This window comes from Orcinus orca, chromosome 13 (assembly GCF_937001465.1).
Source record: "Orcinus orca chromosome 13, mOrcOrc1.1, whole genome shotgun sequence".
Classification (NCBI taxonomy): domain Eukaryota; kingdom Metazoa; phylum Chordata; class Mammalia; order Artiodactyla; family Delphinidae; genus Orcinus; species Orcinus orca.
Window position 1 is genome coordinate 26,685,824 of NC_064571.1, and position 14,594 is coordinate 26,700,417.

The 14,594-nt window shown below is 35.0% G+C and overlaps 1 protein-coding gene across 1 annotated transcript in view; it reads left to right on the forward strand.

Annotated features, from left to right (window-relative positions):
- LOC125960887 (uncharacterized) overlaps positions 1-13,608 on the forward strand; it is a 147,809-nt gene extending 134,201 nt beyond the window's left edge. The window contains exon 7 of the mRNA XM_049696252.1: positions 12,817-13,608. Coding sequence (XP_049552209.1) covers positions 12,817-12,945 — 129 coding nt within the window. The 3' untranslated portion in view covers positions 12,946-13,608. The remainder of the gene's footprint in view (positions 1-12,816) is intronic.
- The last annotated feature ends 986 nt before the right edge of the window (positions 13,609-14,594 follow it).

The following is a 14,594-nucleotide window of genomic DNA, read 5'->3' on the forward strand; positions in this document are numbered from 1 at the left end:
CTTGAGCATCAGCAGATTTTGGTATATGCAGGGGCTCCTGGGACCAGTCCCCCTCAGATACCAAGGGATGACTGTAATCTTCTGCTGTTGGATAAGTATTTTATAAATGTCAATTAGATACAGTTGATAATGATGGTGGTTCAGTTCAACTCTATGCTTACTGATTTTCTGTAAGCAGAATCTGTCAATTACTGATAGAGGTCTGTTGAGGTCTCCAACTATAATAATAGAGCTGTTTATTTCATCTTGCCATTCTATCTGTTTTTGCCTCACTTATTTTGGTACTTTGCTGTTATGCACATACACATTAAGGATTAAGTCTTCTTAGAAAATTGACCCCCTTATCGTTATGTAATGCCTCTCTCTATCCCTGATAATTTTCCTTGTTTGAAGTCTGCTTTGCCTGACATTAACATAGCTACTCCAGCTTTCCCTTCATTAGTGTTACTGTGGTATAGTTTTCTTCATCACTTTACTTATAATCTATGTCTTTCTTTTTAAAGTGGGTTTCTTGCAGACAACATATAGTCAGTTGTTTTTTTTATCCCCTCTGTCATTTTCTGTTTTTAATTTTTATTGTTGCATTTAATCCATTCACATTTAAAGTGATTATGTGTATAGTTGCATTAATTTCTCCCCTTTCTGTACTGTTCTATATTCATTGCACTTCTTATTTCTTATTTTTTAATATTCTACCCCTTTTCTGCCTTATCTGGTTTAATTAGGCATTTTATATGATTCTGTTTTCTCTCATTTCTTAGCAAATCACTTATACTTCTTTTTAAAAAATGATTTTAGTGGTTGTCCTAAGGATGGCAACATGTATTTAAAACATGTATTTACAACATGTATTTACAAGTCCACTTCTAAATAGGTCTATATTACTTTATGAGTGTGTAGGTACCTTAAAATATTTCATATTCATCCCTTCTAACATTGATGTCACTCATTTCACTTATCAATAAGCTATACTCATCCAATATATTGTTGCTGTTGTTAGTTTGAACACTTATATATTAAATCAAGTAAGAAAAAGAAAAAGAAAAGGGTTTATTTTACCTTTATGTGTTCCCTCTCTAATGCCCTTCATTTCTTTATGTAGATCTCAGTTTCTAACCTGCATCATTTTCTTTCTCTAAACTTTAAAAAAATTAAACTTCTTTAATTGAAAGGCAGATCTACTGGTGAAAATTCCTCATTTTTGTTCATTTGAGAAAGTCTTTATTTCTCCTTCATTTTTGAGGAACAATTTTCCTTAATACAGAATTCTAGCTTGGTGATTCCTTTATTTCAACATTTTAAATATTTCTCTCCACTCTCTTTTTGCTTGCATTGTTGATGACAAGAAGTCTGCTATAAATCTTATACTTCTTTCTTCATAGGTAAGGTGTTGTTTTTCTGTGTGTGTGTTTCAAGACTTTTTCTTTGATTTTCTGTAGTTTGAACACAACATGCCAGGTGAAAGTTTTTTTATTATTTATCCCACTTGGACTCCTCTGCGTCCTTGATCTATGGTTTGGTGTCTGTCATTATTTTTGAAAAATTCTTAGCTATTTTCACCTCACAAATTATATCAGTATTGTGAACTGAAATCCCATGTTTTTTATTACCAATGCATACTCTCCTCTAATAAGCCATTCATCATAGAAGACGTGCCACCTTACACTTCCTCTAGATCCACCTCTGCTGAGACCATTGCATCAAAGTGAGAACTAATCTTGAACTGATTTTTCCAATTTTCTCTTTGCACAGTGCTGAGTAGTGGGAACTTTAATTGTAACTGATCAATTTTTGTCTTTTATATAGTGTGCAGAATGTTTATTTGCACAAAACATAAATGACGTGTGTATATATATGTGCATGTATATGTTATATATATATGTGTGTGTGTACATATATATATATATGTGTGTGTATGTGTGTGTGTGTGTGTATATATATATATATATATATATAAATGTAATGATTCCTTGCTTGGAAGGATGGAATCTAGGGCAACAAGAAAAGGGAGAGTGATACATGATCTTCCTCTTAACTTTACCTTTTTTTCTCTCCTTTTCTTATTTTACCTAAGTTATTTATTTAATTCATCTCCTGCTACAAGAAAAATGATGGAAAATCAGTCTACTGGTCATCATTTGATGCAAATAAAGAACATGAGCTTAAGGTCCTATACATTTTACTGGTCCATGTGCAAGAATAGTCCAAATCTGAGCTGTGGTCCATGATGCAGAACAATGGTCCAGGTTTTCTTTATTCATCTTCATTGCAGGTCAGAAGTGGCTTCAAATGAGGGTTATGGAATAAAGAATGGTTACCATATCTCTAGGAAAAGTGCTTGGACCTGACGCAGAGATGGGGATAGGCAAAAACTTGGGTTCTTATGTTTTCTCTGGTGCAAACAGGAAGGCGTTCAGCAAGCTGACTCCCACCCTGGGGAACGTGACAAAGTAAATAGGGGCCTTCCAAGTGTGAGGTAAGCCCTCCTTGCTTGAGGCACCTCTAGACATGGGAAGCCCCAGATGTGGTTGGGACATACCTAGAACCCCAGAAACCCAGAGTCTAGCCACCACTCCATTTTTGACCTGATTCAAAGCTATCATTGCCTCTTTATTATTCTAGAGATTATAAAGAAATTATTATTCCTGATTAAAAACAGAATTATCAAATTTAAAATCATTGTGATAGCAGTAAGCAGCAAGTTATATTCCTTAGAAAATCAATGCAATGAAATACATACTTGGCATATATACATACTCAATTTTTCTCAGAATTCAGAAGAAAATAATAGAAACTAGGTGTGATGAGAAAATAGTTAAGTGAAAGAAGGTGGAAAATAAAATCCAATCTACAGAAAATTGTAACTTCATGAAACAGTCACTTTTACAAATTACAAGATTTTTTTTTAATCCAGAAAGTGACATAGTTATTTATCAGTTACTAGTTTCAGATTACTTTCAACATTTCTGAAGACACAAGTCAAGCTGAAGCTGATAATTGCCCAATATTTGATCTGATAAAAACATAATGCTGCAAACGAAGGAGAAATTTCCTCTGGTGAATGGTGGACTGAGGGGGGATAAATGAAGACGTTTTCACCTCATGGGACTGAGAATGCATGAAGAAACGTTGATAAAATATTTGGTTAACTTAACCACAGATGTTCACAAACTGAGTTTTAAATAGATATTTATGGTTTTCCAAAGCAACCGAAGCAGCAGCCCATCTTCATGGGATCAGCCAGTGAGTATCAAAATTATTTAATACACTCTATCCCTTACTGTCAAAAGTGAATACTCTCAAGTGCTTGGCATTCTGTAGAATAGTGGTTAAGGAGAAACTTGAAATGTGTTTTCTCTTGTCCAGCAAGTTAACATTTTCTGTTAGGTTTCTGTTTTCTCTTGAAGGACCTACTCTTCTCCTGATGGTAAGTTATTCTCTTTAAGGACACGCTGTCCCCCCGCCCATCCCCTCAACTACAGTAGTATGCTTTATTCAGAGATTTCTGTAGGGCACAGATATCATGATATGATAATGCAAAATACGTATGTACATTTTAGTTAGCAGATGGTTGGTCTCCTTATATAGATTTTAAAATACAAATCAAAATAAAATTCAGATGGAATAAGGACTTAAATATATAGAGCATAAAATTACTGAAATAATACAGGAGATAACAAACTCTGAGCTACACAATAAAAGCAGACATAATGATTTGGTTAAACACCAAAAGCTTCAAAAAGTTTAAACAAATCTCAAAATAGAGAAATAACTTCTGCAATGCAAAATAATCAATATAGGGGCAAGAGATTTCATTAAAAAAGAAAGGTAAATATTATATTGAATAAATGCCAGGAAGAAGAAATTCAGGAAAGCAAATGTAAAAAATGTGATAAATACAACGAAATTCTCAAACTAACCAGTGTTCAACAAAACAAAATTTAAAATAAAAATAATATGAATGTTTTGTCTATATGTTTAATTCATGAAATTTGTTAAATGTAAACTATTCAAATTGATGGAAATATAAACATTGGACTAATATTCTGAATTGTTTTGGATTTTGCTTTCTATTTGATGGTAAGATTTAGAGACTTTTTCATATCTGTTCATAGATTTATAACTTTTTCAAAATACCTTCATAGCACATATTCTGGATTCTTCATAATTTATTTGTCATTCTTATGGGGATTTCAAGTTGTCCTCACTTGGTTGCTATGCCAGCAATTCTATACGAGAAAACCTTATCCATACAATTTGGTTTCGATGTGTTTTCTTAGCACTCATTAATTCTCCTGAAGAAACCTGCTCCTTTTCCCAAACTTTAATTCAGGAAACACAAGGATAGTCACCTAATTTTAGAACTTTGTTTTGTGTTATTGAGATCTGTATTGTTAATCTTATGATCTCATGGTTCTTCCTCAGTTTGGTCATATTTCCTTATGCTAGCAAAATCTTCTTTTGAGAGGTAAAAAAGTATTTTTTTCTTCTTACTGAAGATGCACTTAAAATATTTTTCATTAATTTTTACTTTTGTTGTTGGCACCAAATTACTGAGAAAAGGGCAAAAGAAACAACTTTATTCAGCCATATATAATTACAAATCAGTTTGTTGATATTTAGTAATATTGGTTCTTATTATCCATTATCCTAAATTAAAATTTAGTATATTTACAGATGCTCAGAAACACTAGGAAGTTAAAATTACATATTATTTCTTTGCTTTTGAAATTACATTTGATAAGCTTTTGTATTTTTTTAAGGAACAATCTGTGTCTTCAGCACTTTTTGATGTAGCATTACATTAAGGACATTTTCCATGTTATTAAATATTTTTTGAAAGCATGTTAATACCTACAAAACATTCCATCTTATGCAAGTACCACATAATTTATCTGTGCCTTTATTACTTGATATTAAATGTGTTTCTAATTTCTTCTATCCCCAAACATTCCATAATAAGCATTCTTGCACATTAATCCTTGTTAATTGCTTTATTTCTTTAAAATAATTATTATAATGCTATATAAGTAAAGTATGCTGTGGGCACTCAAAACCATAGAGAAAACAGTACATCTAAATGTATTAGTGTTTAAGAATCATAACACATCGAGGGGGATTTTAAGTGAATGAACCTAGTGATTAATTTTAAGAACATAAAACTTGAGACAAACAGTTATTATGTGCTCCCTAATGTGAAAAATAAGAAGTGTAGCACATCAACTATGAAGAACTCTTACCAATCAAATCTGAATCAAAACTGTAGGTCCCAATCACTAATTTGTTAAAAAAGAAAAACATGAAAATCGGAGAAATATGTTAAAAATAAAACAGGAATACACACAGAAAAATGCAAAATTTTGTTAACTCTACAAGGCAAATGACCACCCACAAGGAAGAATAAACTTCATGGAAGAAAGAGAGAGGGACAACATATAGATTTAAAGATGAGAATAATCAACCAAGCTATCAATATTCTGAGCCCTGTTGGGATTCTGATTTCAATAAAACAACTTTGGAAATAAATTATGATACATCATGCAGATATATACACTGACTAGATTTTTTAATATAAAGGGTTTATTGTTAAATTTGTGGGTGGATAGCTGGAAAAGCTTTTGTCTTATTTTGTATTATTTTAGTCCTTATGCTATTTTTTCCCCGATGAAATGTTATGTTTAGGATTTTCATGTATATTTTTCAGGGGTTAAAGTAACTCTGAAGTAATCCTAAAGTAACCTTAAAGTAATCGTGTTTTGGGCAGAGCCAAAACACGATTGGACATATGTTGATAATTATTGATCTTCTCTATATTTACATATTTTTTGAGAATTTAAAATGCCACAAAAGGGAGCAACGGGAAATGAGTTTACTATTTCGGTGGGGAATAGATAATACAGTCTTGTTATATATATATATATGGTTTATCCTGAAGAGATTTGGGAAAGGAAGTGATATGATGGGATTCACAAGTGAGAGTGCACTCTTATGAACATGGACATGAATTCATCCAGGAGCAAGGAGACCATTAATACCTTCCTCAATTTCTATAATTCCAGTCCCCTCTCTGTCACACTCTTATGGGCTATAATTTCTCTACAGAATGATAAAGAAAATAAGAATGAATTAAAAATGAGATGTGAAAGCCAAAGGGATTCCTTGGTAGAGGCAAAGAAGCCCTCGTTTTGCAGCAGGAGTGCAGAGAAAGCCAAACGTGAGGGCTGAGATTTATTAGTCTGTGCGACTAACTTCAAAGGAGGTTAAACTTGGCAGATTTGTTATACCAAGGGCATTGCCCCCATTGGGAAAATCTGAAGCTTTAACACACAGAATCTAGACATGCGGATGATTGCTCCAGAAGATTTTGATTCCTCTGACTCTTCTGAACCTTCTAAGCCTGCAGAAGTGTTCCATTCCTTTTTGCTAAGAGCAGTCATCTCAATAATCCTGAAAGGCAGCAGATATACCACTCAAGATCTGCCCTCACTTTCCCTCCTGGCCACTTGGCTTATACATAGGTTTTAAGTCACAATATCAAGCAACTTGATATTATGCCAATCATAATATTATGATATTATGAAGCCAAGCACTTGGCTTCATAAACAAAGTAGTGTAATTTAAAGATGCTGCAAACCTATCTGACATGTATCAGTAGCCATCTGGGATGTATGAGTGGCACTGTGTTAGAAGATTCTTTATCAAAGGGACTGGAACATAGAATTGGAAAGGGAAGAATTTATTTACCTGAGAATATTCTTTAGAGATAAAAGATTTAGTGTCCTGGAAAGAACCTCAGGAGATCGTACAAACTAATAAGGTGGCTCCCAGTACATGGCATGGTACACACAGTGGCCAAGCTGAGCAAAATTGAAGTGCATGAACTGCAATGTCAGATGATGGATAAAGAAATTAAAAAGTTCAGAGAAGTAGACATGCTAGAATGGATGTAATATGTACAGTCAGAAGATAAGCATGATGGTTATGTTCCTTGGGAAGGCCCAAGGACACAAAATTTATCAAGGCCATATGAATGGCCTGGTGAGACAGGAAGCAGCATCATTAAAAAGCTCAGGGGTTTCCCTGGTGGCGCAGTGGTTGAGAGTCTGCCTGCCGATGCAGGGGACACGGGTTCGTGCCCCGGTCTGGGAGGATCCCACATGCCGCGGAGCAGCTGGGCCTGTGAGCCATGGCTGCTGGGCCTGTGTGTCCGGAGCCTGTGCTCCACAACGGGAGAGGCCACAACAGTGAGAGGCCCGTGTACAGAAAAAAAAAAATTCAGTAGTGTCTCTACTTTTCATTTTAGGGCTGGAGATAGAAAATACTGTTACAGAATTTATCTAGCTGAAAACAGTGTCCATGAATGGACTTTAAAATAGTAGAGTCTAGGTGGCAGCAGTTAACTGTCAGTAACCAGGTGGTACTTAACCACATATGTTGTGATCACTAGCAAAGTTGGAGTAATAGCCCTGGGAACCAGATACACAGGGACTTAAAAGGATGGTTAATAGAATATGACCTCCCTAAGGGCAAAATAGATTGGTGGCTGACAAAGTCGCTACTCAGCTTGAACCAGCAGAAGAAATCAAGGTTTGGTGATTTGGTGTCTGAGGATAGCCACCCTAATAAATATGTCATGATTCCTTGCATAGGTTTCAGACTGGGGACCATTGTTCAGAATCAGAGCCCACTAAACAGTGGTTCCAAGTGGAACAATTGCAATACCATAGCATGTATACAAAGCAATGATTTGCTGCATTTTTCCTCAAGAAAATTATGGCCATTTACTCACTTGACTATAAATTGGGAGATGGGGATTACTCATATTTTTAGCACTGTTGGTATAGGTTATAGGGTTTCTGTGATATTGAACTACGAATACTTTGAAACATTATTGTGGCCTTCCTATATGTATGGGGGCATATGAGAGACAGGTAATAAATCACTTACATAGACCACCTGATGGTCTTTTCCCTGGACCCTGAATGTTTAATTGGTATTAACATACTTGGAAGTTAGTACAACTTCCAGATTGGGTCCTTGGTTGTAGATAACTACCAAAATAGGGAAAGCCACATGGAAGCCTCTGAAACTGTTCCTGTCATGAGAAAGTAAGTAAAAATATATAAATAAAAATTGTATCATATATGTATTATATAGAATTTAGGAGATTTATATCAGCCATGAGTTTCTAACAGATGCAAGGATGGTGGTCCTTATCATATCCCCAGTTAAGTTACCTAGCAATGATCTTGCAAAAATCAGATGGATCCTGGAAGGTGACTGTAGACCACTGCAAGTTCAACCCAGTAGTTGCCCTGATTGAAGTTGCCATGATGGATGTGGTAACTTTGTTAGAACAGATAGAGCCTCAGGTTCTGGTATATGGACACTGTTTTGGCATATGCATTCTTTTCTATTTCAGTAAGAAAAGAGGATCAGGGAGAGTTTTTGCTCACTTCAAATGTGTAATAAACACTTGCAAATTTTGCTGTTGAGCTGTAATTCCTTTTCCTCTGCTCTAATGTAATCCAAAGGGATCTCGGACTATCTAAACATTGCAGAGCGCAGCACATGAATCCATTGCTTTCAGGATAGCATGTTAATCTCTTCAAATAGTTAGTACTATGAAGGCCTTCATGAGACCCTGTTTAGAGGATGGAGTGGTCATGATGGCAGAGAGAGAGGCCAACAGCATGGATTCTCACTAACTAAGGCTAATCTAGCTACTGCTACTGCCAAATGTCCAACCTGTAAGAAAAAGAGACCAAAACCAAGCTCCAAAATTACATAATTTCTTGAGATTTACTATCTACCTGGTAACAAGTTAAATATTTTGAATAGCTTCCATCCTGAGAATATCACTGGTCTTGTCACTAGAATAAATTATTATTATATATTTCTGCCAGTGTATATGGGTTTCAAAAACATTCCTGTTCTGCTAATTGTTCTTCAAAGAAATGAGTTTTATGGAAGGTGTGATGGTTTATTTTATGCCTCAACTTGACTGGGCCACAGGGTGGCCAGATATTTGGTCAAACATTACTCTGGGTGTATCTGTGAGGATGTTTCTTTTTTTGTTTGTTTGGTTTTTTTCTTTTTAACATCTTTATTGGAGTATAATTGCTTACAAAGGTGCGTTAGTTTCTCCTTTGGAAAGCTCCTTAACATTGATCTTGGCAATGATTTTTTTGGATTTGACACCAAAAACACAAGCAACAAAAGCAGAAATCAACAAGTGGGACTATATCAAACTAAAAAGCTTCTTCACAGCTAAAGAAGCAATCAACAAAATGAAAAGGCTACCTACAGAATGGGAGAAAATTTTTGCAAACCATATACAGAGTAAAGGGTTAATGTCCAAAATATATAAGGAACTCATACAACTCAATACAAAATAATCCAACTAAAAAATGGGTAGAAGAACTAAGTAGACATTTTCCTAAGAAGACACCCAAGTGGCCAACAGGTACATGAAAAGATGCTCAACATTCAATCTGGAACAATTCTTGAGTGTACAAATCCTTCACCTCCTTGATCAAACTTATTACCAAGTATTTTATTCTTTTTAATGCAATTGTAAATGAGATCGTTTTCTTAATTTCTCTTTCTGATAGGTATTATTAGTGTATAGAAACACAATTGACCTTTGTATATTGATTTTGTATCTTGCAACTTTACTGAAACTGTTTATTAGTTATAACAGTCTTTTGGTGAAGTCTATTATAAATATTATATCATATCATCTGCAAGCAGAGACAATTTAAATTATTATTTTCTGATTTGAATGCTTTTTATTTCTTTTTCTTGACTAATTGCTCTGACTAGGACTGCCAGTATTGTGTTAAATAATAGTGAGAACAGACATTCTTGTCATGTTCCTGATCTTAGAGCAATAGCTTTCAGCTTTTCATCACTGATTATGATGTTAGCTGTGGGCTTGTTATATAGGGCCTTTATTATGTTGAGATAAATTTCTTCTATATCCATTTTGTTAAGTTTCTTATTAGGAAAAAATGTTGAATTTGTCAAATGCTTTTTCTGCATCTATCAAGATAATCACAGGATTTCATCCTTTATTTTGTAATGTGGTGAATCACATTGATTAATTTGCAAGTGTTGACCCATCCTTGCATCCCAGAAGCAAAGCCCACTTGATCATGGTGTATGATCCTTTTAATGTACTGTTGAATTTGATTTACTAATATTTTATTGGGTAATTTTGCATTTATGTTCATCACATATATTGACCTGTAATTTAATTTTTTTGTATATCCTTGTCTGGCTTTTTAAATCAGGTAATGATGGCCTTGTAAGATGAGTTTCAAAGTGTTCTTTCCTCATCTATGTTTTGGAGAAGTTTGAGAGGGAATGGTATGACTTCTTATAATATTTGGTAGAATTCACCAGTGAAACCATCTCGTCCTATAACCAAAGATAGGAAATCTGAGAGGAATGAAATATTATGATAAAACATCATAGCCTAATTGAAGTTGGGAGACAAAGTCTTGGTTGCTGTGACAGTAAATTACTCTTAGTTTGAGTAAGAGCTTCTCACATACCACTATGTTCTATTTAAACATGACTAGGATTTCGGATGATCCTATGACCAGAGCTACTCATCATCACCTGGGCATAATCATATCATTAAGCCATAAAGTCAAGTGGGCACAGCAGAAGTTGACTATATAATGAAAATGATACATTCAGGATTAGGCCAAACAGTTTGAATTTGACTTCCTATCTTCTAACTGTATTTTTTTCTTTTCTGTCATTATCCAAGATAATTTTCTTTCTCATGAGTAGTCCTAAATGGTTTCTTTACAAATCTATCATGGTAGTTTTGATATTAATTTGGGGGATGGAAATAGCAATAATAATAAATGTATGTAGGGCATTCCAGTAACTTCTGGAGAGACATGTTCTCCTGATCTGAAAGGCAACAGGAAAAGGAGAGAGAGGACACAGCCTCTGAATGTTTTTATGTTTTTGCAGAAATACAGTTACCATAGAAATTCAATGCAGAGTCATGTTAAGGGGTTAAAATATACAAGCAACCCATCTTAAACATACTACATAAGGAAAAATCTGAATTTTTTATATCTAGTGTAACACATTTAAATTAACATTACTATCAAACACTCAGTAATTTGGCATTGTAAATCTCTTAAAAACAAAATTATCATAAACTTCAAACAAATAAGTCTCTCACAGCTTAAAAACAAACAAACAAACAAAAAATGGGGCCTCAGGTTAGGATTCAATGTTACTTTTTTCAATTTTGAAAAACTTATGAGTTTAATAGGAGTTAAGAAGAGGAAGGACAGGGGAGAGATTGCTAAAGGATTTCTTCCTGGGGTGATGCAAATATTCCAAAATGAGATAGTGGTGATGCTTGCAGAACTCTGTGAATACACCAAACAATGAACACTTAACCATTAATGCTAAACATTGCACACTTTAAAGTGGTAAAATGTATGGTAAGTAAACTATATTTCCATAAAGCTGTTATTTTGAGAAAAAACAACTTATGATAGGCAGTCTCTTCCTGGGTGCTGGCATTGTATATAAAGATCATATATTACCTAGTTCCTGAAATGTGACCACTTTTCTCTCTAATCAAACTCAGGAGTATATTTTTTCTCTTTGAGTAAAATTAAAACAAAATTTTTAAAAGTAAATGATTCAAAACACAATTTAATTTATACCAGAACATGAATTTTATTAATTTGTAATTAATTTTAAAAACTGATTAAGACTGTAACTCTTAAATTTTTACCTATATTTACTTATTCTGTTTCCTTATCCATAAAATGGGGGCATTTATCATATAATAAAAAAAATGTAAAGCAATTAGAACTTTTCCTAGTGCCTAGAAGGTGCTTTGTAAATATTTATTATTATTAATAAGTAATGCACAGGCCATATTCACTTCTCCAATAGAATATTTTTATACTTTACCAAATAAATTTCTTATTTTCCAGTAAGTATTATTTTTTCCTCAATTTTTTTCACAAGCTGTCCACTCGAGAACACAAGAATTTTAAACACCAATCTTCAGCTCAATGAGTTTACAAAGTAGGTGTGAAGTCACAAAACTTCAAGATATTGTTTATTTTTTTCAGAAGTCACAGGTCTTTTCAGGAATTAGGAGGTTCCCATCACATATGAAAACAAAGTAACATTGTTAAAAGAATACCATTCAACTGGCATAAACATTGAAACATTCTTCAGTTTTATAATTTAGTGAATTCTAAGCTCCTATTTACCATTTCCACACCTAAAATCTTGATATTAATCCAATTCCTCATGCTCAGTTCAGTAATGATTATGCATTCTCATTATGAAATTTGGAACTTACCCAGTTGTACCTGTGAGTGGATGGATGCAGCGACCCCAGTCAGACAGAGGGGTGATTACCAAGGTCTCAGTCCCTTTAGAAATTTAAGTTTGGGCCACAACAGGGCCAGATTCATGGGCATTTGACCTGGGCAGTCCCACAGGTCAAACGAAGGGCCCCATACTTAAAAGAACCTCATGCTTGGTCTATTGCTCTGCTGTCACTGTTTTGAAATTCTTAGTAATTTTTGAACAAGGAGTCCTACATTTCATTTTGCACTGAACACAGAAAATTATATAGCTAATCCTGGGTCATAAAGCCAGGTAAGCTACCAAATCCTGTGGTAATAATTAAGGGTAGGAGGAAATTAGTATAGGTGTTTGAGGAGGGAGAGGATGAGTATTAATGGTACCCTGAACCTACCTGCAGCAATGGTGTCTGTACCTCTTCCCACTAACCTCTCATAAGTTTCTCCTCAGAAACACAGACAAGAACTACGGAGGAGGGACTTTCCTGGTGGCACAGTGGTTAAGAATCCGCCAGCCAATGCAGGGTACACGGGTTTGAGCCCTGGTCCGGAAAGATCCCACATGCCGTGGAGCAACTAAGCCCGTGTGCCACAACTACTGAGCCTGCATTCTAGAGCCCGTGAGCGACAGCTACTGAGCCCTTATGCTTCAACTACTGAAGCCCGTGTGCCTAGAGTCTGTGCTCCACAACAAGAGAAGCCACTGCAATGAGAAGCCCGCTCATCACAATGAAGAGCAGCCCCCACTCGCCGCATCTAGAGAAAGCCTGCACACAGCAACAAAGACTGGACACGGCCAAAAATTTTTAAAAATTAATTAAAAAAATGATTCTGGTTCAAAAGAAAAATGCATATACAAAGCTTAAAAAGAAAATGACGAAGGAGCTGTTTTCCAAACCTCATGCACAGAGAAGAGAATCTGTATGAAGCAAGGGATGGATGGGAGGTGTCTTGCTTACATCTCTATTCAAGGAAGACTTCTGCAGGAAGGATAGCTGGTTGACAGCCTCCAGCTTCCCCAAGATTGGCCAATGTGTTCTTGCCAGACTGCTTCCCCAGTGACTAAGCACTATGACGTACTAGAATCACTATATTCCTGCCCACCCCTAGATTCCTAGAATCCCTGTAATGGTAGACTTTGCTTAGGGAGTCTGATTACCTAGTCAGTTAGCTAGCATCCTCTCTCTCTCTCTTTCAGATATATATATAATCGCTATTGGGATCATGGGTAAATTTTTCTGCAAATACATGTGCTACTTCAAGGACTTACAATATTGTTGGAAATCATCAAGAATAACACATTTTGTGATCTGTTTGAAAGGAATAAATGATTTCACCCACCTACATTTACTGACTACTCATGAAATGCAAAGCTTCACCTTACTTTACCCTATCATCAGAAAAATGATTCCAGTTTTCGTACAAAAGGATACTTCCAAGTATCCTTTCTGCAAGATTGTAGAAAAGCAACCTCATGTATATTACATGATAGCTTTTACATGAATTACTGCTGCTGCAAATCAGTGGGCAGTGTATGTGGACAAATACTCAATGTTTTCATGTTTTTTTAAGTATAGGTTGCACTTTTGCATTTCATGGTGCCTTTTAGAATTAACTATATCTTTTTTTTCTTTAATGTCGTGAACTATGTTTTGAAATATTCAAACACATGAGAAAAAGGCTTATTGAAGTAAATATTCTGCAATTAGTATTTCTCATGCCACTTATACCATGATTACATGAAATGTAAAATCACTGCTTTTGAGTATTAGGAAAAAAATAGAAGGAATCATAATTATAGGCAAGTTTTATTAGGAAATGTTTAGGTTAACTCTGAAATTCAAGTATAAATAAGATTTTTTTAAATCTCAGTTTATAGTTATCACAAGTATGTGTGATAAGTTAAGTTTTGCTAACCAGTAAATTGGGGTGGTCCTTGAATCTTCCTTTGGCAGTTCCTCCCCTTCATTTCAAATCAATCAGAAAGTCTTACAGACTCTACGTCCTAAACCTTTCTTGAAGCCCTCTCCTCCACCCTATTTTTGCTGGCATTGGGCTCATGCTCATTTTTTCTTCATTTGAGTGCTCACATTCTGGCCTCCCTTCTGACTCTCCACATTGTTGCCAGTGTGATTGTTCTGAAATGGAAATATGGTCATTCCTCTGCAATTCACATCTGTCATTGAGTTCCCAGAGCCTAGCTTGAAGTCAAATACTTGTTGGCAATAT